This window comes from Drosophila mauritiana, chromosome 4, assembly GCF_004382145.1.
Source record: "Drosophila mauritiana strain mau12 chromosome 4, ASM438214v1, whole genome shotgun sequence".
Lineage (NCBI taxonomy): Eukaryota > Metazoa > Arthropoda > Insecta > Diptera > Drosophilidae > Drosophila > Drosophila mauritiana.
The window spans coordinates 1,038,525-1,064,878 of NC_046671.1; the positions used below are offsets into that span (position 1 = coordinate 1,038,525).

At 33.0% G+C, this 26,354-nt stretch overlaps 2 protein-coding genes across 7 annotated transcripts; one reads left to right on the forward strand and one right to left on the reverse strand.

The window, feature by feature from the left end:
* Positions 1 to 1,493: 1,493 nt before the first annotated feature.
* Positions 1,494 to 19,885, forward strand: LOC117146252 (glutamate receptor ionotropic, kainate 2). Of its 4 annotated transcripts, XM_033312193.1 has the most exons (15): positions 1,498 to 1,649; positions 1,701 to 1,833; positions 1,894 to 2,307; positions 3,841 to 4,007; positions 4,738 to 4,791; positions 4,869 to 5,033; positions 5,325 to 5,483; positions 5,658 to 5,861; positions 6,828 to 7,031; positions 7,124 to 7,228; positions 7,339 to 7,596; positions 7,723 to 8,211; positions 9,458 to 9,655; positions 13,890 to 14,280; positions 14,334 to 14,673. In XM_033312193.1, exons 1-15 carry the CDS (start codon positions 1,647 to 1,649, stop codon positions 14,609 to 14,611), a joined length of 3,222 nt encoding a protein of 1,073 aa, XP_033168084.1. In that variant the 5' UTR covers positions 1,498 to 1,646; the 3' UTR covers positions 14,612 to 14,673. The 4 variants fall into 4 exon arrangements, 3 of the variants coding, with proteins under 3 accessions (XP_033168086.1, XP_033168084.1, XP_033168085.1); XM_033312195.1 differs by lacking the exons at positions 13,890 to 14,280; positions 14,334 to 14,673 and adding an exon at positions 19,862 to 19,885 and having other exon boundaries at positions 1,495 to 1,649; XM_033312194.1 differs by lacking the exon at positions 7,723 to 8,211 and having other exon boundaries at positions 1,501 to 1,649; positions 14,334 to 14,667.
* On the reverse strand, positions 16,369 to 25,349 carry LOC117146253. 3 transcript variants are annotated; one of them, XM_033312196.1, is made up of 8 exons: positions 25,305 to 25,349; positions 23,843 to 23,977; positions 23,090 to 23,218; positions 22,741 to 22,982; positions 22,564 to 22,680; positions 19,693 to 20,103; positions 18,928 to 19,342; positions 16,369 to 18,450 (listed from the first exon to the last, which is right to left on the reverse strand). In XM_033312196.1, the coding sequence occupies exons 3-8, from the start codon at positions 23,108 to 23,110 to the stop codon at positions 18,193 to 18,195; spliced, it is 1,464 nt and encodes a 487-aa protein (XP_033168087.1). In that variant the 5' UTR covers positions 23,111 to 23,218; positions 23,843 to 23,977; positions 25,305 to 25,349; the 3' UTR covers positions 16,369 to 18,192. The 3 variants fall into 3 exon arrangements, with proteins under 3 accessions (XP_033168087.1, XP_033168088.1, XP_033168089.1); XM_033312197.1 differs by lacking the exon at positions 25,305 to 25,349 and adding an exon at positions 24,090 to 24,168; XM_033312198.1 differs by lacking the exon at positions 23,843 to 23,977 and having other exon boundaries at positions 25,305 to 25,319.
* Between the last annotated feature and the right edge of the window lie 1,005 nt (positions 25,350 to 26,354).

Sequence of the window (26,354 nt, forward strand, 5' to 3'; positions counted from 1 at the left end):
TTTCTTAATGACTGCATTAAAAAAGAAAGCTAAAAAAGATCAATAATGCGCCATTAATTTTTTCCGAATAAATAACTTCTTTCGATTTTAAGTAAACAAGTCCCGTTAAAAAGTCAAAGAGAAATAGAAATTAGGCGGGATAAGTTAACTGTATCATGACTTTTGGGGTGCCAAAAATGTGTGGTTTTTGTACTTCTTAAAAAAACCAAACTAAATTAATTTTTTTTTTTTTTTTTAATATTGTTAACCTTAAAAAGATCAAAACCGCGCCATTAATTTTTTCCTAATAAACAACTTCTTTCGATTTTAAGTATAAAGCTGGTGTATCAAGACTTAAACGACACACTGTTCATAAATGCATCAAGGTGTTCATAATATCACCATTCAATCAAATCTGCAAAATATTTTTGACGTTATTTATTTATATGTCTTGTTTTTTAGTTTATATGTCTGCCAATTTCTATCGATATGATATGTACACTAGGTACACTGTCCGACGCGCTTACTCTCTACGTGTCTACATCCATCCAACATAAATTGTATATTAATTAGGTAATTCCGAAACTAATAAATAAAATGATTATTTCAATGCAAGGCTGACTCTCTATTGAAGCATTTTATATTTAAAAATCATATTATTATTATTATTATATATTTTTGTTATATATTATTATTTTGTTATATTAAACAATAGGAATTGCTATAGCGAGTTACACGACTATCAGATACCCGTTACTCAGCTAGTGGAATGCGAACGCGAAATTATTTTTTTGGGATATCGATAGATATTTTATAATATATATAAAAATATAATTAAAAATATATAAAAAATTTTAAAATAGTTTAAAAGTGTGGGCGTGACCGTTTGAAAGGGAGGTTGGTGGCCACAGTGTATTTGGAATACAGATACAAATTGGAAACGAGGAAAGGTTAAACACAGAAATCACAAGACTAATAAAACTATGAAAATATATCGAAATATTTTTCCAAAATGTGGGCATGGCATTTGTAACAAATCGATTGAAGTATACAAAAAAAAAAAATTGACGTGGCAACATGGGTCAACACACTTGCGCTGCGCCTATGTCTCTAGAGTCTGTATGCCTAATCACAACCTTCTACCTTTTAAAGTTCGTGAGATATCCAGATCCATGGCCAGATCAAAGACACTAATATCTTTGGCCAGATCGAGTCGGCTGGATGGTCGGAAACGCTTCTTCTTCTGCCTGTTAAATACATACTTTTCAACGAAATTTCAACAAATCTAGTACACCCTTTTACTCTACGAGTAACGAGTATAAAAAGGGGTGATCAAGCCAATCAGTTCAGTTTAATCTTGAAAATATATTAATTTTTTTTTATTATAAAATTTTGAAGTACTCTGTCATTTTTGCTAAAAACAAAGGAATTATATTAATGCATGCATAAAGAGTACTGTTTGTTGTGTTTACAAAGCTTAAAGCTCATAACGTTTGGGGGTGTGTTTTCGTGGGATTCCTTATTAGTGGTGCTTTTTCCTTTCCATCAACTGGTATTCGGTTCTCCGTGTTAAACAAATATCTACATATTATGTATTATATATTACATAAGTAAATTATAACTAAGTGTTTCGGAATGTAATTAAGCAGCATTATCCACATAAAATAATGGTAAAAAAGCCATCAGTACCTTTACTAAAATAACATATGTACGCTTTTTAGGTACGAAGAAAACGGGAAACCATAATAAAGAAAAATATTCAAGGACGAAGTTACCTTAAAAAAATATGTTGTTCGTATATAATATTGTCCATATTCGTAATAGCTAATGCCTTGCCCCCAGTAATACGCGTAGGTAAGTTTAAGGTGAATAATTTATATACTTCAACAAATTATGCTCTTGCTGTATTACCAGGTGCCATATTTACGGAAGATGAACGTGAAAGCAGTATTGAATCGGCATTTAAATACGCAATATACCGTATTAATAAGGAAAAGAGTCTTCTTCCCAATACCCAATTGGTTTACGATATTGAGTATGTGCCCCGAGATGACTCGTTTCGCACTACGAAAAAGGTTTGCAGCCAGTTGGAAGCAGGTGTTCAAGCAATTTTTGGACCAACAGATGCTCTTCTAGCTAGTCATGTACAATCCATATGCGAAGCATATGATATACCCCATATTGAAGGTCGAATTGACCTCGAATATAATTCTAAAGAATTTTCTATAAATTTATATCCGTCGCATACGCTCTTAACTCTAGCATATAGAGATATAATGGCGTATTTGAACTGGACGAAGGTGGCAATAATTTATGAAGAAGATTATGGTAACTATATTTTATATATTTTTCAGCCGTGCTTATTCATATTATTACCCCGGGGTTATTTGATTATATCGAAAAATCATTTATTATACGCCTGGTCGGTAATAATATTTAATTGAACTCTATATGTTTACAAACTTAGATTTCACATATAAATTCATTAAAATGAACTTATATTGGGGGATATTAAATTGTCAAATAGTTACTATATAAACTATCAGATACCCAATACTCCGATAATGGGAGTGCGAGGTAGAAATTTTAAAATTGTGTTGCCATAGAAATAGAATAGCGTGTGCCGGGATCTTGTTTTTGATCAGGATCTTGCGTATCTGTCTGTCCGTCCTTACAAACGTCGAGATTTCAAGAACCATAAAATCAGAAAGGTGATATAAGGAGTTCAGATTCTTAAATTTGATATTAATTTTGATCATGTTTGTCAAATAGTTACTATCTCAACTATCAGATAACCATTACTCTGTTAATGGGAGTCCTGGGTAGAAATTACGAAATTGTGTTGCAGATTCAGATTCTTAAATTTGATATTAATTTTGATCACGTTGTCAAATAGTTACTATCTCAACTATCAGATAACCATTACTCCGCTAATGGGAGTCCTGGGTAGAAATTGTGTTGCTATAGAAATTGGCAAAAAAAATATAGTGTCCGTCAGGATGTCCGTTCGTATAAACGTCGAGATTTATCATAAATCCGTAACCATAATATCATTAATCTTGATATTAAGCGTTCAGATTTTAGAGAAAGAGGCGCTGAACCTTGCTACGACTACTCTGTCGCCCACAAGCTGCCCGAAACATTCACGCCCACACTATAAAAAGTTTAATTTTTTTATTTTATCATTTGGCTTTCCATTTACTATTACTGTTACTCATACTAACCGCACAAAAATGTAAAAATGTAAAAATGTAGAGTAAAAGGGTATGCTAGATTTGTTGAAAAGCATGTAACAGGCAGAAGCAAGCGTTTCCGACTATATAAAGTATATATATTCTTCATCCGGATCAAAAGCCGAGTCGATCTAGCCATATCCGCCTGTCCGAATGAACGTCGAGATCTCAGAAACTATAAAAGCTAGTAAAAGTGCAAAAATGCACTTTTTAACAATTTACATTTTTAAACAATTTTTTAATTTTTTCTCATTTTATTCCTCAATATCTATCGATATCCCAGAAAAATTAAGAAATTTCGCGTTCTCACTCACACTGGCTGAGTAACGGGTATCTGATAGTCGGGGAACTCGATTATAGCATTCTCTCTTGTTTTTATTTAATTTTTTGTCTTAATTTCTAATTTCTTTCGATTTGCCTAAAACATTTCAGCCACGCCTACTATAACGCCTACAAGCTGCCCAACCACGGCACGCCCTCGCTTTTAAAAATTTGTTTTTGAGTGTCGTTACTTAATTTTCGCACAAGTCATATGAAATTGTTTATAAGCTCGCCAACTGCAAATACCATACATTTTCGTAAAAGATTAAACTATTTATTGCAAATATTTGTAAATTCTTATTTGTAGGTCTATTTAATTTGATGCACTCAACAACTGAGACGAAAGCGGAAATGTATATAAGGCAAGCGAGTCCGGATTCCTACCGTCAAGTTCTGCGAGCGATACGCCAAAAGGAAATTTACAAAATAATAGTGGATACAAATCCATCCCATATAAAATCGTTTTTTAGATCCGTAAGAACTGTTTCTAAATCTTCACGGCATTATACATTTAATTAATTGTTGCTTCTAGAAATCCTAAAAAAGCTTACGTAATCGTTATATACATTTTGTGAACGGCTTAAGGCTCTCCTAGATTAGTTGAAAAGTAGTCAACAAGTTAATCAGTTACGTACTATGCGGACATCCCTTTACTAATGCGAGCTCAGAGAAGTTATATTGCGGGATACTTATTTAGCTAACACAAACAGAAATTTTTTCAGTGGTAAAATATACGCGATTTATTACTACATTTTGGCACGGGTCTGTACTATTTTTCTGCAATATGGGCAGGTCAATAAGAGATTAATATACTTTAAAGAGTGCTTAAAAAGTTTTTGGCAAATCGATAGAAATTTACCAGACTAATAAAATTATGAAAAAATATCCAAAAAATTTTGGAAAATGTGGGCGTGGCAGTTTTAGGCGGTTTTAGGACGTTAGAGTGGGAGTTGCAAAAAGTTTTCGCTGTGTTTGTGTCTCTAGAATCTGTATGAATAATATCAACCTTTTAGCTTTTATAGTTCGTGAGATCTCAACGTTCATACCTGCGGACAGATGGACAGGCCCAGAATCAAGATGAAGAAATTATCAAGAATATATAGACTTTATACTTTATATACTGTTACATACTTTTCAACCTATCTAGTAGGAGTATGCTAGTCTACGAGTAACGGGTATAAATATATAAAAATCCTATTTCTAGATTTTGCAACTACAAATGAATGACCATCGTTACCATTATATGTTTACAACATTCGTAAGTTAAATAGTAAATGAATAATGAAAGACTCAAGAAAATCTATTAATTGTGATATTGTTGATCATTTTGTACAGGACTTGGAGACATATGATCTGGAAGATTTCAGATATAACAGCGTAAATATAACTGCATTTCGGCTGGTAGATGTCGATAGCAAAAGATATCTCGAAGTAATTAATCAAATGCAGAAATTACAACACAATGGATTGAACATTATAAATGGAATTCCTTATATACAGGTATGAAATGGGCGCATCATATCGTAACAGTATCATAACACTTAGTGCCATAACGCCCACACACAAACATTTGTGTTATAGGGCTCTAAGGTGCTCGTGCCTAATACTTATTAAACAATTATTATAATTGGGTGCATTTCATTGAAGAAATTAAATAATGTCATGGGGCTCATGGCCGCTATAACATTTTAAATGTCCGTTTAAAAGTATTATAGCTGACACTGGGTGTTATAACACGCAAAAAACCTTTTACTCCAACAGAATAACATTTTCAATGTTCATAATTTTTAGACGGAGTCTGCATTAATGTTTGATTCGGTGTACGCGTTTGCGAATGGACTGCACTTTCTAAATTTAGATAATCACCAAAATTTTTATATCAAAAACCTATCCTGCACCTCCGACCAAACCTGGAATGATGGAATTTCGTTGTATAACCAAATAAATGCAGTACGTATATTCACCTTAAAAGTTTAATACTCTTTTACAAATATGTTTTAATAATTATTAATGAATTCCTTCGCCTCATAAATATGAAGTTGCACAAAAAAGTTAATCTATACTAGATTTCGATTTTGTTATTTTTAAAACTAATATAAATATTCAATTACATTTTTGCTGCAGGCCATCACAGACGGACTGACTGGCACTGTCCATTTTATGGAAGGTCGGCGAAACATATTTAAGCTTGATATTCTTAAACTAAAGCAAGAAAAAATTCAAAAGGTTGGATATTGGCATCCCGACGACGGTGTTAACATTTCGGATCCAACGGCATTCTACGATTCAAATATCGCAAATATTACCTTGGTCGTTATGACTAGAGAGGTACGCATTAAAAACGTCTTTTATTGATACTTAATTATACCCATTATTCTACTATATATTAGATTTGATAATAGTATGTAACAGGTAGAAACGTTTATGACCAAATAAAGTATATATATTCTTGATCAGATCAATAGACGAGTCTATCTGAACGTCGAGATCTCAGGATCCGAACTCCCACTCCCACGCTTTTGAAAAATGTTTTATATTTTATCATATATTTTTTAGTCTTTTAAGTTTCTATCGATTTGCCAAAAATCATTTTGCACGCCCACTCTAACGCCCACAAACCGACCAAAAATGTCACACCCGATTTTGGAAAATATTTTAACCCATTTTATGTATTTATATTAGTTTTGTACAGATTTGATAAAAACTTTTTGCCAATTAGTTTTTTTTCCACTGTTACATACTTTTCACCGAATCTAGTACACGCTGTTTACTCTAAGAGTAACGGATATAATACATTTAACAGGAACAGGAACAGGTTTTGAATTTAATATAATAAAATACTTTTAAGTATATTATAAGCCAGCCCATCAAAAACACTTCTGTTGTTCTTACTGTTCAATAATTATTTTATTAAAGCAACCAATAGAACCGCACTTTCTCGTTGTCTGCAAGCGAATAAAAACCTCTTAATTTTATCACTCTCACATACACACAACTTTGCATAAGTGTAACTTTTGTATTTTCAACCACAGGATAGGATATGGGAGAAAAAGTATATACTCCTATGTATATATTTGACGATTCGATCTTGTCATGTTTGCCTTTGTCATGTTTGTCAGTTTTGAGTGGTTTTTAGTCAATAACGTGGGCGTGTGTAAGCATTGATTATCTTCAAAGTCGAGAGCAAGAAATGTTTATTCAAGTTATGCCAGAAATATAGAAATAAATCTGTATAGCACTAAATATGTAAGACAGTCCTATCAATTGCCTTAGTGATTGTTAACCATTTTTTAGGAGCGGCCGTATGTTATGGTTAAAGAAGACAAAAATCTAACTGGAAATTTAAGGTTTGAAGGATTTTGTATTGATCTTTTAAAAGCAATCGCCGCACAAGTTGGGTTTCAATATAAAATTGAATTAGTTCCCGATAATATGTACGGCGTTTACATACCAGAGACTAATTCATGGAATGGAATCGTGCAGGAATTAATGGAAAGGGCAAGTATAAACTTTTCATTGCAATTATTCCACAATTTACACTATTTATATTTTAATAAAATTTTATAATTACCAATTAACAATTACCTTAGCGTGCTGATCTTGCTGTAGCGTCAATGACAATTAATTATGCTCGGGAAAGTGTTATCGACTTTACAAAGCCATTTATGAACTTGGGCATTGGCATATTATTCAAGGTAAGCTTAAATTTGTTTGTTTTTTTATTACTCTTTTTACGTTACGTAAATAATAAAATTGTAGTATTACTTATATAAATTCCCTCCATATATGTGGATAAATTTAATAGGTGCCGACAAGTCAACCAACACGACTGTTCTCCTTTATGAACCCTTTGGCAATCGAGATATGGCTTTATGTGCTAGCTGCATACATATTAGTTTCTTTCGCGCTCTTTGTAATGGCTCGATTCTCTCCATATGAGTGGAAAAACCCCCATCCATGCTACAAGGATACGGATATAGTGGAAAATCAGTTTTCTATATCAAACAGTTTTTGGTTTATAACAGGAACATTCTTACGCCAAGGATCTGGACTTAATCCGAAGGTATACAAATTACGTCATATGCGTAAAGATCTATTAATTATAAGATTAAAATAATTTATTTTAAAGATTTGTTAAAATTGATCGCGATTTAAAAGTATAATAAAATGAATATTTGCTATATTTCAGATATCAGACCGAGCTCAAACGAAATTTTTCTCCTTCATTGCTCCATTCGCTATTGAAATTTGGTTTTATATTGCTTTCGGATACATTTTTGTATCAGTATCCATTTGGATTGTGGCTCGATTATCACCGATCGAATGGGTTATTTCAAAGCCACCATGTTCAATGGCTTGTGAACATATATTGCGCGAAATTCAAAAAGAAAATTACTTTGATGAAAGCCTGGAGCTAATAAACAAACAAAAAATCCCAGAAAACGAAGTATATAGTACAGAACATAAAATAAAAAAGTCCAACAATTATGTTGAACATGATGATACTACTTGTGGACACGGTACTTTACCTTTACAACTACCTAATGATGTTAATGAAGAAGCCTCGGATGATAATACGGTGGATTTAGTTCGAATCCAAAACAATTTTACCTTAAAAAATAGTTTTTGGTTTGCCATTGGGGCTCTTATGCAACAAGGTTCTGACTTATATCCTAGGGTACGACCATTTATTAAATCTAAAAGTCACTACATAAAGAGTACCAAAGAGTAACAACAATTTAAAGACAGAACGTATGGTAATTTTATACAGATGTGGTCAAAATTATTTACACAAAATTCAATTTGATCTATTATGACCACCATTGTAAAATTAAAAAAAAAAATAATGTACAGAAAAAACTTTGTTTACTTTGAAGACAAAAGTTACATTTTGGTTGCTATGTTCGTTCATGATTATATTTTAAAGCCGTTACTCGTACAGTGTAATGGTTTAACTTTGATAAGATTAGTTCAATGTTATTTAATATGTAGGAATGATTTTTTCCGACTCTATAAAATATACATTTTTTTACCAGATGAGTTGATCTAGCAATGAGCGTTTGTCCGAATGCTGAAATTTGTCGAAATAGACAGAATAATTAGAAGTAGAATTTTTAGGCGCAAAAGTGAGGGGGGTTGCATTTCAATATAAACTGGAAAGAAAAATGATAAAATTAAACAATAAACAAAGTGAGAACGCTATTGTCCAGTTCCAGTGTGGGCGTAGCAGTGCGATACAAATGGGCAAGACAAATAATAAAAATCTACCATATTTTAACAATGTGGACGTGGCAGTTTTCAGCAGTTTGTGGCGTAGCAACTTTATCTGCCCCTATGTTTGTGCTAGCTTCCATGGTTCCTGAGACGAATGAGTTCATACGTAGACGAACATGGCCATGAATCTAGTACATCCTTTTATTCTGAGAGGTACGGGTATAATTAACTCATTTTTCAAAAGGTCGCGTCCGTTCGGGCGGCTTGTGGCGTTAGAGAAAAGGAAAATGTTAAGAACGGTTTTCCAAAGTATGGGAGCTTAGTTCTGAACCAAACTAAAGCAGCGTAGCCGTTATCAAAATCTCCATGTCGACTCTCAACATTCTAGCGATCTTATATCATATATCTTAAATCTTAGTATGGACGGACAAACGGAGGACAGGGCTAGATCGGCTCGACTTGTATCCTGATCAAGAATACACGTACTTAATATGGTCGGAAATGCCTTCTACCTGTTACATACTATTCAACGAATTTAGTATACCCTTTTGTTCTACTTGTAACGGGTATAGGAGTCAAGGAGTATATTTATAATAGTTATTTGTAGAGTAAAAGGGTAATCTAGTCGCAATACTCAACAATACTGTAGCCTGTTGTACCTAATTATAATTACAAACGCTTTCAATCCGAATACTTCTTTGTCATTTTAGGCAACCTCGACGCGTATTGTTGGCGGATGCTGGTTCTTTTTTTGCCTAATCATTATATCTTCATACACTGCCAACCTAGCTGCATTTCTAACAGTTGAACGGATGATTTCCCCCATTGAAAGCGCTTCTGATTTGGCAGAGCAAACCGAAATATCATATGGAACTTTGGAGGGTGGATCGACAATGACATTTTTTAGGGTAAATATTTTGAACAAAGGACATACGCATTTTAAGTTTTATTTTTACAACATCATTATATTTTTGCATAACGTTATAGCACACAAAGTTAAATTGTTAAATTGGTAAAAAAAAGATATTACTAGTAGAGTCAAACTTATCTTGCTAATAAATCGAAAACTAAAATAGGCAAAGAATGGAAGATTCCACATTCTGAGAATAAAATGGCAGTAGTACAAGATTGTATTAAAACTTTGTAAAACTAGAAGACAAAGAATTACGAAATGCGAAGATTATTTTTAGGTTGACAAATCCATTTTAATACTACTGAAGCAGTACATATTCGCCGAATCAACGTTACATTTTAGACTGATCTTTCCTAGGCTGAGTATAAACGGTCATCTGAGACCGTCTATTGACACCAGATTACCAAAATGGCTTAAGATTAAATGTTTGAGATTACTTCAAAAACAAAGTATTTTAAAAGTTTAATGGAATTCTTCTTTGAAAAATGTCATTCGAATGAAACATAAGCGTAATGGAAATAGGTTTTCGTTTTTGTTTACAGTGAGTGAACATTTTCTAAATTTACAAAAATAATTGTGTGCCTAAACCGTTTTATTCGTGTCGCTTTTGGTAATACTGAAATTTAGCTATGTACTTTTATACCAGTTACTGGTAGAGTAAAAGGGTATACTATTTTCGTTGAAAAGCATGTAACAGGCAGAAGGAAGCGTTTTCGACAATATTAAGTGTATATATTCGTGATCAGAATCAGTAGCCGAGTCGATCTGGCCATGTCTGTCTGTCCGAATGACCGTATGAACGTCGAGATCTCAGAAACTATTAAAGCTAAAAGGTTAAGATTCAGCATACAGATTCTAGAGACAAAGACGCGAAGTTGACCATGTTGCCATGCCCACTCTAACGCCCTCAAACCGCACAAAACTGTCACTCCCACACTTTTGAAAAATGCGTTGATATTTTTTTCAAATTTTGATTAGTCTTGTAAATTTCTATTGATTTGCCAAACAACTTTTTGCCGCGCCCACTATAGTGCACTAAAGCCGCCAAACCGGTCACGCCCACACTTTTGAACAATTTTCAGGATCACCTTTCGAGTCGATCGGGTTATTTCCGTCTGTCCAATTTCCGATTTCTACCGATATTCCAAAAAGTTGTTGAAATTTCTTGTTCACACTTCCACTAACTGAGTAATGAAAGTTTTATAATCGGAGTTATGTGGGAGTAATTTTCTTAAAAAGAAGAAGAGAGTCTTTTTAAGAAAATTACTCTATTTATTAGGTCATCTAAAGAAATTTTTTTTTTTTTTTTTTTTTTTGTTCGCACGGGTCCCACGGTCACACCTCCCGCCCAACCGACCGAGGGGCGCTGCCGTGTATCGTACGGCTCGATTCGCGAGAAGATATAGACGCGATATAAAAAATAGAATAGGAACGAGGAAATGAATATAATGTGGAATAACTATGTTAAATATTAGTGTTAGTAGGATCTAATTATGTAATAGAAAAGATAAAATCGATTGTTTTAATAGCGGCAGAGAGTCAAGATTACAGATAATAGGATAAAGTCTATTATAGTCAGAACATAAAACTCCGTAAGGGTTATGCAACTCATAATTAGATCTACAATGATTTAAGATAAGGGGTATATAGTTTCTAGTGAATCTACTTGGAACCGAGAAGTTGGAGCCATTTAAGTCTAATATGTTATCACGGCACCATATTTGAGATCGATCTAGATCGGATTGTAAGTCCAAATGGCAAGAAGTGTCCCTGTACTGGAGGCATAATTTAACATCGTCTGCGTACATAAGTACACGCGAATGTTTTATTATTAAGGGGAGGTCGTTAATGAATAAGGTAAAAAGAAGCGGACCAATATGGCTCCCTTGTGGGACACCGGATGTGACTCGGAGAATAGAAGATAACGAATTTTTAAATAGGACTTGTTGTGTCCTGCCATTCAGATAGCTTGAAATCCAATTTAGAAGATCAACAGGGAAACCTATAAGATCGAGTTTTTTTATTAGAAGGTAATGATTAACAGAGTCAAATGCTTTACTAAAATTAGTGTAGATGACATCTGTTTGAAGATTATTTTTGAAACCCTGTATTACGAAAGAAGTTAGCTCCAAGAGGTTAGTGGTTGTAGATCTGCGTTTCATAAAACCGTGTTGACACGGTGATATGATTGATCTACAAAGGTGCTGCAAATGAGGAGTGATAACATTTTCGAAAAGTTTTGGGATAGCCGACAATTTAGAGATTCCTCTGTAATTGCTTGCATCCAGTTTGCTACCTTTTTTATGAAGAGGAATCACAAAGGACTCCTTCCATATATGAGGGAATTGTGAAGATTCCAAAGATAAGGTAAACAGTTTCAGTAGAGGCTTGCACAAGGCTTCCGCACAGAATCTGAGCACACAGCGAGGGATTCCATCGGGACCTGGCGAATAGACCGGTTTAACACGCTGAAGATCGTTTAGCAGTGAGCTTTCGTTTAAAGTGGTGCAAAATATTAGATTCGACTTAGATACCGCATAAGAGTATGGCTGTTCGGAATGAGGTAAAGTTGAATATGTTGTTTGAAAAAACTTGGCGAATAGATCGGCTATTGCCTGATCCGATGTAACCGTAGTGTTTTCAAAAAATAGCGAGGAAGGGTAAGAACTTTTTTTTCGCTTTGTGCTAACGAAATTATAAAACTGTTTCGGATCCTGTGCAAACTGGAACTTACAACGGTTTAAATAATTTTTGTAGCACTGAGCATTAAGCACGGTAAAGTTTAACCGAGCGCTTAAATATTTACAAAGGATGGACTGAGAACCGGTATTTTTAAATTTCATATAGAGTCTGGACTTTACATTTCTTAGGTGTGTCAACTCTTTATTAAACCAAGGAGGTTTAGAGATTGACGGATAGTACATCGGAACACAAGAGTCAAAAAATGATTTAATTGCGGTATAAAACATATTAATCGCATCCGCCATTATGTTGCAGGAGTAAAGATCGGACCAATTAAAGCCAGCTATAAAATTGTTTAGCCTCCGAAATATGTGTATGTTTGCTTTTAAAATCAATCTGATTAATTTACATTTAGTAATCCACCATGGGTAGGTAGTAGTAACCTACTGAGGGCACCCAGTATTAACCCTAAAATGGGTACATTTTTGAAATAATTTTTTCGATATAAAATTGGTCCTATATGCAAATATTTCATATAAAAAACGGAAATAGTATTGCTTTCTTATATTGTACTTGTTTTAATAACCACGAAATCTAAAAATCACGGAATCTTGCAATGTGATTTTCAAAGACAAGTAAGCTTATAAACTAAAGGCTTATTTATGGGACTGTCTACCAAACTAAAATAATACCACGATGCATCCAAGCAGGGCTGCACTAAAGACAGTAGAATAATGTTCTAATGATCTATTCTAATGTCATTGGTTGGACGTTCTTCAACTAAGTGCCTTGTATGTGGCGTTCTCTCTAGCCTATAGTGTTTGAAGAAAAGAAAGTATGCTAGATTTGGGATGCCCAACCTTTTATACCCGTGCGCTGATTTAAAAAAGAGAGAACGCTACTTTGCTACAGGGCGCCGTCAACATGTTTTCAATTGTTATACCCGTTACTCGTAGTGTTTTGATTTTTTCGTTTTATTATTTGTCTTTCAAATTTCCATCATTACTCGAAAAATTGCATTGCCACGCTCACACTTTCGTCCAAACTGTCATGCCACACTATCTGATTTTTTTTTTGATACAATATGATATACATATGTATTATATATCATCGACCACCCCTTTACCAGTCGTAACAAACGAAAGAGGTAAAGGAAACCAACCAACCAAACCGACTTCCCGACTATCAGATATCCGTTACTGAGCTAGTGGAAATGCGATCGCGAAATTTCATAAATTTTCTGGAATATCGATAGATATTGGTGAATAAAATAGGAAAAAAATACTTGTCCAACAGTGTGGGCGTGGCAGCTTTGGCCGTTCGTAGGTGTAAGAGTGGGCACGGCAAAAAGTTTTTTGGCAAATCGATAGAAATTTACGAGACTAATAAAAATTTGAAAAAATACAATTTTTAAAAAATGATTTGTGTGGCAGTTTCATAAATATAACTATAAAAACAAACAAAACTATATCTAAACCCAACCACGTTTAAGACATTTTCTATATATTTTTGAAACACTTTGAATAAAAATGTTATTTATTTTTAAGGATTCAAAAATTGGTATATATCAAAAAATGTGGCGTTATATGGAAAACCGTAAAACAGCTGTATTTGTCAAAACCTATGAAGACGGAATTAAACGAGTAATAGAAGGAAGCTATGCTTTTTTGATGGAATCGACAATGCTAGACTATGCTGTTCAACGTGATTGTAATCTGACCCAAATAGGAGGCCTTCTTGATTCTAAAGGTTATGGTATCGCAACGCCCAAAGGCTCTCCATGGAGAGATAAAATTTCACTTGCTATTTTAGAGCTACAAGAAAAGGGTATTATTCAAATATTATATGACAAATGGTGGAAAAATACAGGTGACGTTTGCAACAGAGATGATAAGAGCAAGGAGTCCAAAGCCAATGCACTTGGAGTAGAAAATATTGGTATTATTAATATTTTATATTATATTAAAAAAGTAATCAATACTGTATTCCAGGTGGCGTGTTTGTTGTTCTCCTTTGTGGACTTGCGCTTGCAGTTGTTGTGGCAATATTTGAGTTTTGCTGGAATTCCAGAAAAAATTTAAATACTGAAAATCAATCTCTGTGTTCAGAAATGGCTGAGGAACTTCGTTTTGCAATGCACTGCCATGGTTCAAAATCAAAACATAGGCCGCGAAAACGTAATTGCCTTAATTGTTCGTCAGTACCAACATACGTGCCAAGTAATGTGAGCACGTCAAGTGTGGGCGTTTACTATAATTATTTTAATTAAATTTTATCATGATTCAGCACGTTTATTCAAACAAATAGAAAAATATAGTTTTTTCTAAAATTTGTAATGATATGATATTACAATATAAATAATATTTAACTTTAAAAATGTATTTTTTATTTAAAAGAAAGCTAGCTTGGACTTGAAAAGATATTAACTAAGATTAGGCGTACAATTTGTAGAAACGTAATCGGAGCGCTAGTTTGTTTCAGATGATTGCTACGCTACTATACTGTAGTGCCCACAAACCGCGCAAAACAAAAATCCCTTATCCTCTTACTGAAATCATACCTTCTTAATAGGAGCTTAATGGTCGTGCTGGGGAGTGTTCATGCTGGAGTTCCTTAGGGATGTGTCCTGAGTACCGTGTTATACACCTTTGTTCACTTCAGATCTACGGATCTAAACAAAGACAACCTAACGATCCCTGGACAATAAGACAAAATGTCTCTTAAGCAGTAACATTTTTTGTTCAATTGTTATAAAGAATGGTTTATCTCGAGTCTGTTGTGTATTCCCAGAAGTTTTCTTTTTTTTTTTAACTTACGAAAATCGCTCATAATAGCTTGAGCACATAAAAGACTGGACGGCATATAAACTATTGCGGTAAACCAATCAATAAAACCAATTTAGAAGAGAGGATCATGGCTGTACAATTGTCTACAAGCGCTAGAGAAGTTTGATATAGTTTTCGAAGGGGATGCAGACTCCTTACCAACTGCTCATAGCGCTCTCGAAGACGCTTTCCAGCTGATACCAAACGAAGAACATCGTGTTTTTACGAATTAGCTGATCACATAAGTCGACCACAATTATTTAAAATATCCGACCGTGAATCGAATTACACCGTGGCTGGTGATGGATATCTTCGATTCGGAAGAAATATATATATAAGGTAAACGAAAAGAAAACCAAAAGAATCCTGAAGAAATTTAATTTTCCAAGAACGTCTTTATACGCAGGCTTCTGGCGAATACTCTAAACTATTGAAATTAGCGTCACAACAACGAGTCAGCGTTACTAACTTCTGGGTATCGATAGATATTGAGGAATAAAAGAAAAAAATTAAAATTTTGTTTAAAAGAAGGGGGAGGCCAAAGTGTTTTTGTTATACCGATATAAATTGGCAAGGCAAACAATAAAGCGAAGAAAATCTAATCATTTTTCAAAACTGTGGGCAGAGCAGTTTTGGGCGGCTTATGGGCGTGACAAAAAGTTGGCAACTCGATAGAAATTTACTAGAATAATAAAAATATGAAATCATTTTTCAAAAGTGTGTGCGTAGGAGTTCTGGGATAGACGGACAGGGCCAGATCTACTCTTCTAATGATCCTAATCAAGATTATACATACTTTATATGGTCGAAAACGCTTCCTTCTATCTGTTACATACTTTTCAATGAATCTAGTATAACTTTTTAATCTATGAGTAACGGGTGTAAAAAATAGAAGTTACCAATGTAGCTTCTTGTGGTTTCAAAAATTAGATTCAAACAATATTACATGGTTCTTAAAACTCAATGAAATAGCCCGTGGCTAAAGTGGTTTGCTCTAGGTTCTTAGTGTTGTTGAATTGTGTAACTCCGTTGTCTGTTGCTTGTAGCTTACCGCTGAAGTACGGCAAGAATTTAATCGATACATTTTATTAAAAGGTGGTCGTCACTTCTTCCAACCAGACTTAGACCAAAGACCCACATAATAATTAGTAAAATAAAAAGGAACATAAAAAAGCTTGAAATACAATATATGTATGTATAATTTTATTTTGTTACATTTTTTAATGTACATCATATTTTACAATAAACGTGTTTCCTAAATTAATTAATTTTTTATTCTTTGATTTCAATATCAAAAACACCAACCATGCGTAGACAACTTCAGAACTTTTTTGATGATGTTTACGTGCTGACTTATACTTGTCAATCTTTCTATTACTGATAAAAAGCATCATATTGTCTGATTTTCTTATTTTGCTTATTACAAAATTCTTAATTATTGTCATGGGACTTACAATTAAATATTCTATGTATTTAATACAAGCATTACAAGCACGTCCATTTAATTATTGTTTACCGACGATAGTTTTTATGACATATCAGCGATCATGATGCTTATTTCACAAAAGATATAAATTAAAAAATTTTAAAATGTCGTGTTCTAGCTCAGCGTGTTAACAGTATCAGAAACTTCTGTATCGGAACTTCTTTTTAGATTCTTTGAAATAAAAATAATGTGACTAGGTGATTTCAGAATGATTCAGATCTAGCTCAGATACGTTCTTTGATTTAAACGTCTCATCAATAAAGTACATGTTTAGTTATTAATAGGTTGTATGATAGTTCGATATGTTAAATTTTACACGAATTTTTGCCTACACATTTTTACCAGCCAAATTAAATTCAATATTTCAAAGGTTTGATTGAATATTTCAATGAGCATCATATCCTATCCTAACTGTTTTCCAAGTAATCGATGCTGGAGTTAAGCCAGCTTTATTCTACATTATTATTAACGATTGTTGACATGAGCTTAATAATGGTGTATTTTATTTATGTATATAGAAAGGTATGTACTGTACATCCATATGCTTTGCGCGCAATGCCCGTAGTAATGAATTAGAACTGGATAACATTCGGTGTGATTTCTTGGTTTCAATGGTGTAATACATGCACATGATTGTTAGTTCATCTTTACGTTTAAATTTCGAGAACAAGAATTTAAATGTTATACGGCTTGAGCATAGGTAGATATTATATTAAACACTTCTTTATAGATCGTGATATGTTTATAGTTAATGAAAAGTAATCTTTTGTTTTATAAACTTTTTATGTAGGTAGGTATGTAGGTACTTCCGTGAAAGTGCTTTTTTCATTTCTATCTTCAATGTGTTCTTCGAAATTCGGAATAAATATTGACTGACTAGTCCAAAAATATGCTATTTGGATTTGATTGTTATCGATTGGAAGCATTTTGTTTTGAAAATTCCAAACGTAACATTACTTGATTCGTAAATATGCTTGATCTCGAAAAATATATTTATGGTTTTTGAATACAGTCAATTTGGCTTTTTATTCGAATTATATTAAGTATCGGAAGGTTTGCTCGAGTAATTATCATTTTCGGCTTAATTGTTCACAATACCAACTCCTATTATTAAACAATAATAAAAATAATTTTGATTTCAAAAGTGCAGTGAGTTTTCCTATTTAGTATAACAGGAAACAGTCAACCTAAAATAAATTCGTTCAAGGTTTATCGCAAATTAGGGAGGCACAAATTAGATACTTGACGGCAAAACTTTCCAATATGTGAAGAGTATCTTTTATATTTGAAGCATATTATATTCATTTTATTCTCCAGAAAGTATATAATTTTCATTTCAACCAATAGGAAACCAATTTAAATGACTCGAAATTAGTAATTTTCAAATATATTATTAAAAAAGTATGTTAGGCATTTACTTTAGTATTCGCCTGTATTTACAGTTCAGATTAAATTTTAATTAGTTGTAATTTAGACGATTAATAATGAGACTGATTTATTCCAGAAACATTTAGCGACTAGGTAGGTACCACCGACTCTTTAATAATTATCGTATTCATAGAATCTTTCATCTGCTCGTTTTTGTTCATTTAATACTTTTAATTGATCGTTGTTTTCTAAAGATTTCCAATAATTATCATATTTCGGATTATTCTGATGTTCAAGTATACCCATTTGGATGCCTAAAAAATTTTCCTTAGGTAATAAGCTGCTGCTTTCTATTTCTTGTATAGACATTTTGGAAGACCATGTCGGTAATCCCCTCAAAAAGCGATGAAAATTACCATTTATTTGCGGCTTTAATGTAGAAAGGTATAATGATTAGTTTTTTGTTAAGCTCTATGGGATAAATATATAAGATAAAAAATCATTTACCCACTGTGGTAATTTTAGTCCACCGAATGCTTACTTCTTACGGATTTCGTAAAAATGTGAATTGGATTTTGTTTAACTTTTGTTTGTTGACGCATACCATTCCAGATACGGTTACTTCTGTAGCTCTTACAGTTCCCGAGATTCGGCTTCAATACAGACAGACAGACGGCAGGTTTGGCTCGGCAGTGACCGGGGTAATAAATACATATAAATCAACTACTAACGGTTGCTTTTACTTAATAAATACTTTTTATAGACCAGTTTACCCATTTGCTTTAGGAGTAACTGGAAGTCGAGAAACTCGACTCTCTCTTATGTTTTGGCATAGTTTCCTGTAGCTTCCTTTTTTACAAAACCTAATTTTTGCGAATAAAACTCTTACTTTAATTAACGGCTTACCTCATTTAGAAGAGATCGATTTCTCTCTCTGAAGTGTGATTTTCGAATTGGGTACGTTCTTGGGATTCCAACCACGGAAGGATCACTTTCGGTGGAATCGTCTGATATAAACTCAATTGCTGGCATTTTAATGCGGGCAGCTCTATTACTTCCAAAAAATTTGCTTTTAAGTTCTTTATTGGTTTGAAACTCTGTATTACTGTAAGGAGAATTTCCAATGCGACGCGTTGTTGCTTTAAAACCTGATATATGGCCATTTTTATTCATTTTACTATTTTTAAAATTTTGCTCATTTAGAATTGACTTCCGATTTACGTCACTATCTCGGTAACTATTTTCTTCGGGACTTCGATTTTCGTCCATTAATGGAGAATCCGATAAGCTACCGACTTGATGGTGATAATCTGAAATTAAGCTGTTTGTTTGGAATGTGTTAATAATAAATTTCTATTTATTTTGAACCAAGGGCGTCGCCAGTCTATCAGCTAGGGGGGGAGCAGATAGTAGAATTCATATTCCAACACTGGAAACTCTTAGTAAAAGCACCTATCAAACAGCTTATGTATGAGAAGCATATCGAAAGAATTGAAGGCAGATTGACTAAGAGAATAAGAACAGTACATAGTGTAAATAAACAACGGGAAGTTACGTGATAGGCGGCAAATTATGGCATTTCTTGATCATTCCTTTAAGGTCCATGGGGGGTAGATGCCCCTCTCCCCTGCCCTACCCTGGTGACGCCCTTGTTTTGAACAGTGTACAAACTTTTTTCCGTTAGCAATTTCTTTAAGGGCAGCAGAACGCGCTGCCAACTCCTCATCTCGACGTTGCTCCGTTAATTCCTTGGCTCTCTCAGTCCAAATTAGCTCTTTAAGCTTTTGAAAGCTGCCTTGAATAGCAACTGAATTTTGACTTTCTTTTGGATTACTTCCAGTAATATTTGGGATTCCCATATACCGATTTTTGCTTGATCTACGAATTGAGGAAGAAGCTGCTGTTTGTGGTCGTATTTCAGCTCCATAATAACGAGAGGGACTTAAACTAGAAGCGCTTGATCCAAATTCACCCAATCTTCGATGGTGTTCAATTGGAACACGCTGCGGTGCATTTGGCTCTCGATTGAGGACACGGCCAAAAACAGGGGACCTGGCTCTTTCCCGTGCGCTCATCCGTAATCTTAAAAAAATTTAATGAAATAATAGAACGTTAATATTGCATAGTTAATATAATTAAATAATCGTGCTTGATCATTTTCGCTCCGTCCTTTTTGTGAAACTAAATCACTACTCAAGAGTGATCTCTAGCTTTGGTCTTTTTTGGCCAATAGTAAGTTTTTATTTATTTAATTTAGCTTTAAATTATGAAAATATACGATTTTTACTGGGATACGATACTTATAGTCCATATACTCACAAAAAATTTAATAGTCAAACAATTTGGCAATAAATCAGCATCTGGGCAGTCAAGTCGATGAAAAAAGGTGAGTGTTTTCCTAAACACTGCTTGTTGCTTTATAAAAGTTTTAAGCGTGTTCTAATATGGTTGATTATAGTTTTATTAGAGCAACAACAAAAATGAGTCCGATTTATGAAACGACTAATATTGGCTTTTGCATCGCATTAACTCCAACTCTTACTGCCTCGTTTTAACCACTTTGCCTAAAGTAAGTCTGTTTAGTTTCAGAACCGTATTCACCTAATAATGCGCCGCATGCCCTTTCTCAAACCATAACTTAGGGCACACAACTTAATTGGATTAAAGAAATTCCACTAATATCAGCACTCGTTTTTATGGAATCATACTTCAGAAATCCAAATTGGATGAACTTAACTTCTTTTTAAAATAAATAAACGTTTGCCAAAAAAGATGTTTAAATAGTATCCCTATCATAGAATCACTGTGGACATCAGACCACGATAAAAATATATTTTAACGCTCTGTAAAAATGCATACTACGAGTAAGAATTAATAAAAAAAGAATAATTGAATTGGTAGCAAAAGTGCGATAAACAACATTTTGCAAATGTAAGCTGTTGTGACCGGAGCAATATAATGTTCAACTACCTAAACCTCTTATATAACCCCAGAGACGCTCAAAGTGATGTAAAATAAGTTTTTAAAATAGTTGTGCAATTCGTTTTTTATAACAACTATTCTGCTTCAAATCAAACTAATGCAATCAGGCATGCTCCGGTAATCGTAATTTTTAGTCGATTTCAGCAAAATCTTTTGATTTTGTTTAAAGGTGCTCTGGTTTTACTCTGGTTTTTTGCTATCGGAGTGTTTCGTAAACAGTAAACAGTTGTTTAAGTCGTTATCCAGCATTTAAATTAAATTACATTATTTACAAAGATCACTTTTGACCCTCCTCTAAAGTAATTAATGCATTTTTCTATGTTTTATAAGTATTTTCCTTTCATGGAAACCTTCGCGATAACTTTTGCCGACGTAGAAGTCCACGTAATAAATGCAAACGTCGAGCGGCCCCGGTCCACCACCCCCAAACCGATACGACAACTTATGCCAACAACGAGCGAAAAAGTTTGTTCTTTCTAAAGCTATCAGGAAACCCGATGTTTCACCCTATTTACAAACTCAAATTTCTTCTGCATCGTGAAATTAACATATAGGAACCACATAACCTCAAAGGTCCCGTACAATGCACTTATTTCCAAGAATATGGCCATACAAAAGCATACTGCACACTGCGTTCAGCTTGTGTCGTCCTGTGGAAAGCTTTGTGACTCTGCTAATTTAACGATAAACGATCACCTCCCAAAATGTGATTTTTCCAATCGTCCTGCAATCGAGACGTACAGAACCTAGCTCTACAACATCAACTCTAGAAGCTGCCCAAACAAATTCGACGCAGTATTGAAATCATTATGTATACTCTGCAGCAGCATATGATTAAATTCGTATTGTTCATATTGGACAACCATGCTAGACCTTTTGCAGAACCAAAATCTCTCAAATGGCTATGCTAATATCACAACGTTCAAAATAATCAATGGCTGCCTTTGATTATCAATATGGAACGCCAACGTCTTTTTACGACAAATAACTCACCATCTCACATGACAATCATATTGAACGTCATGCTTCTGTCGGTAGCACACCTTCTGTTTTAAATATGGTAAATACAACTTCCAAAAAAGTTTTTTTTGTGTTTTCTACGTAACACATCGCCGCTGAAAAAGCGGCTTGTTCTTGAAAAACAACTTATGCGACAGGAGTGGCAAGTTCAAAGAATGCAAAGCATCACATTGCAACAAGTGTTCCATCCGAACCCCACTACGAGTTTGTTTGTATTACTGACAGTAACAGACGACGACTAAGCACTTTTAAGCCAATTGATCAATTGCTATTGGGGAATAAAATGAGAACAAATTTAAAAATTGTTTAAAAATATGGGACCTAACCGCGTTTTGGCGTTTTGTAGCTGTGAGAGGGGGCGTCGCCAAATAGATAGATATTGGGGAATAAAAAATAAAAAAATTGTTCAAAATTGTGCGCGTGACCGTTCTAAGCACGTTGTAGATGTTAGAAGGGCAGTGGACAAAGTATTTTTGGTAACCAGGGCATTATTTTGCATTATTTAAAAACTAGCAGTTGTAAAGAAAGAAAAACACTTACGATCCCAGCATTCGAGAGTTCAAAAACAGAGGCTCCCAAACATTATATGTAAAGGGATCCCTATATGTTGGTATTTCATTAGTTATTTCTGCAGCTCGAGATTGCCTCTTTGAAAAACTATGTGGTACATGGAAAAAAATATTATTTTTTTTAAAGATAATAAAAGAAAAAACTTACATCCACATGGCGCGAAGCTGTTCGCATGTCGGTTCCTGTGAGTTAAGTGAAAAGGTTTTTGGCACAAACACTTCACCAACTGTTCTTACACCACCGGGATTTACGATATGTGATGCTTCTTCAGTTTTTACTCCGTTGCTATTGCTTAAATTTCTTTCCCGACTGCGTAGTCCATGATAATTTGCATTCCCAAGCTTTATAGTCGCCAAAATGACCAATATGTCCAATTGTAAATACTTGATCTGCGAAAATAAAATTGTATATACAAAATATATATAATATTGTATATATATAACTGGTGTACACCAATAGCATATAACTGTTGATCGTTATTTGCTGATATACGTACCAATACGCGGCCGCAATGCATTTTGGTGTTGTTATATTAGAATACCAGAACCATATATTATAATCTATTCTTAATGCATCCGAGTGATATGTATTAAAATGTGTGGCCGTTTCTCCCAATTTGAAGTGACTTTTGAAATGAAAAGAAAATGTAAATTTTTATTTTATTTGTTAACTAATTAAAAGTCATGCAGATGGAACAAATCTTAAATGAACTTTTTAAGAAATATTTCAATTTCTTGAGATTCTAAATTTTTCCATTTACCAAATGGGCTTACAAATAAATTTATAAAATCCTAAGGTCAAGACTTAAATATTCATTTTAGTTTTAAACGATGCAAATATTTTAAAGTTTTGTTTTCCTCTTAGTATAAAAATTTAGTTTAAAATTTCAAGTTTTGCCTAAAAGCGTATATATTTATACGCGTAACTCGTAGATATAAAGGGTATTATTTCCTATACTGGTGTAACTGTATTAAATCTCAATATTTTTTTTGTTACTTTTATGTCGCTTTCATATAATAATAGTTAAGATTTTTTTAAATTGTGAGCTACCTAATAATGAAGATTTATTGGTAGTTTTAAATATAATGTGAAGCATTTACTTAATAAAAAATAGCAACTCAACTTCTTTGAAATAAATATTATTTATGTGCAATTCATAGTGCAGGGTGCTCAGTAAATACTTATTTATTGGTGCAACTAGCTTTAAAAATGTGCAAATGCTCGTTTTTCGCATAAATGTTTCATTTACTTTTTTCGGCATTTTTGATATTTTCCAATAAGGCAAATTTGCATTTTTAGAAAGATGTATTTCTTGGTCCCAGAACAAAAAACACGAATGCACTTTAGCCATATTTTATTGGATATCCACGAGTCAACTGTCATCCTGAAAAATACCGTATTTCGAAAATAACTTTGATACAAAATAGAAGTAATAATCATTAATCGTAAGGCCTCGGATTTCTGAACACAATTTTACTCATAACACATTTTTTTACCTTTACTTCCAGTTGATGAATGTTAATACTAAAAAGTATATGGAGTAAATATAACGAATTTATTTATTTTAAACTTTTTAAAAAAATGGATACAGCTCGAAAGCACGTACTATTATTTAAAAATTTATAGAAAACTTTACACAGCAGCGTGAAATCGAATTATGTTATATAGTGGGGAATCCTTAAATTCCTATTTTATTACAACATTTAAATAATTATAGATATATTTTACCTTTATTTTCAATCAATAATAACTAAATATATATACATATATATGATATATAATATATATATATATGTTTGTTCTTAAGAAAACTGTGTATATAGGTACGAAATTCATTCATAAAATACAAATTCATTTATTTCTACAACTCAAAACACAAAAAAATTAAATAAAAAATATCATATCATCATATATCATTATTGAGTTGTCATATATATATATATCAATATATATATATCCTATATATATTATATATGTATATATATCATATATATATATTTATCATATATCATATATATATATATATGATATATATATTTATATATATATATGTCAATTTAAATATATCATATATCATACAGAGGTGGTCAAAAGTATTTACACAACGAGCTTTTTTTTCAATTAGATGACAATTGAAAAAAAAGCTCGTTGTGTAAATACTTTTGACCACCTCTGTATATCATATATATATATATCATATATATATATCATATATATCATATATATCATATCATATATCATATATATCATATATCATATATATATATATATATATATATACAACTCAATAATGATATATGATATGATATTTTTTATTTAAGTTTTTTTGTGTTTTGAGTTGTAGAAAACTGTATAGGTATTTTATGAATGAATTTCGTACCTATATACACAGTTTTCTTAAGAACAAAACATAAATTTAAGTCATGCGCAGGAAGATTTTTTCTACGTCGTTAATGCTCAATTTAAGAACTTACATTTTATTATTTGAAAAACTTGAATGTTTAAAAATAAATGAAATAGAAAAAATTATCATAAATAAATTTAATTAATACAATTTTTACTTTGTATAATTAAAAAGTAAAAAAAATTGTCAAGTCAACTGGTAATTTTTTTTAATATGTGTATGAACACAAATTTAAAATTGAAATCTCTTTAATAATTGAAGGTAATGCCCAACAAACGCGCTTTACTTGAAAAATGGTACCGAGTACCTGTAATGAATACTTTTTGCTATGACGTCTACAACACTCCGCGGAAATGAGACTAAGTGAGGGTTGGCTTATATCGTATGCGATTTGCATCCTAAGATCACGCGTGCGCGTGTTCAAAAATCGTAGCCCTCTTTTCCAGTAACAGTGGCCGGAACGGGAGCTTAAAGCTTTGTACAATTTGTTTATTATAATAGAACATTCCCATAAATTCCTTAACGATTTTGAAGAAACAGAATGGTTTTTCACACTGGGTAATTTTAACTAGTTGCTAGCTTTAAGAATTAACAATTAATTAACTAATGACAGACTATCTGCTCTGGATTGGGATTAAAATAACATTTTTGGTTTTTAGCTTAAATTAAGAATTATGGGCAAACTACAATAATAGAACCAATTTTGAAAAATACGCTAAGTAAATGTATGCGTGTCGCCCGTTATGTTCGTACGATTTAAAACAAGTCTTTTTCCCTAAGTTTTCGAAAAACTTTTGTATAGTACAAAGTACAATATTCTCACGCAATTTAAAATGGAAGTCAATTTTTATATTTTCATTTCACTGCCAATGCGAATTATCCGTAATATATCTAATTTTATACTTAAATAATAATAGAATGCATCAAATTTTATTTGAGTTCAAAAGTATGTGGTTCTTTACCAAATGCCATTAATCTATTATGTTACACTTTTTAAAAATTGGTTTATTATTATTATTCCACAATATCTTTCGATATCCCAAAAAATGATCAAATATGATAGTCGGGAAACTGGACGATAGCATATAGGGTGTGGACAGACAGACTGGCGGAAGACTGTGACAGTCTTTTTTTTTTTTATGGTTTGCATCCCAATTTAGGCGCCGCAAGGCAAAAAGTAAGAAGTTTTTTTGGACCGATTCAATGCGGTCCGAGTGGACTGCGTATTGTGGACTCCAAACAGGTGATCCGTACTCGAGAATCGGACGGACTAACGAAATAAAAAACGAAATAAATAAGGTTTTAGTCAAGTAAGGGTCATCAAATTCCTTAGACCACCTTTTTATAAAACCAAGCA

What these genes read in the sequence shown, in the direction of transcription:
- LOC117146253 (XM_033312196.1), bottom strand. Translation starts at nt 23,110, where the DNA reads ATGCATTGCGGCCGCGTATTG. An exon ending in AACTCTCGAATGCTGGGATC is followed by an intron (nt 20,104 to 22,563) that starts GTAAGTGTTTTT and finishes AATTTTTTTAAG; the next exon opens with ATTACGGATGAGCGCACGGG. An exon ending in ATCGATCTCTTCTAAATGAG is followed by an intron (nt 18,451 to 18,927) that starts GTAAGCCGTTAA and finishes TCTACATTAAAG; the next exon opens with CCGCAAATAAATGGTAATTT.
- LOC117146252 (XM_033312193.1), top strand. An exon ending in GCCCCCAGTAATACGCGTAG is followed by an intron (nt 1,834 to 1,893) that starts GTAAGTTTAAGG and finishes CTGTATTACCAG; the next exon opens with GTGCCATATTTACGGAAGAT. An exon ending in ATGGAATTCCTTATATACAG is followed by an intron (nt 5,034 to 5,324) that starts GTATGAAATGGG and finishes CATAATTTTTAG; the next exon opens with ACGGAGTCTGCATTAATGTT.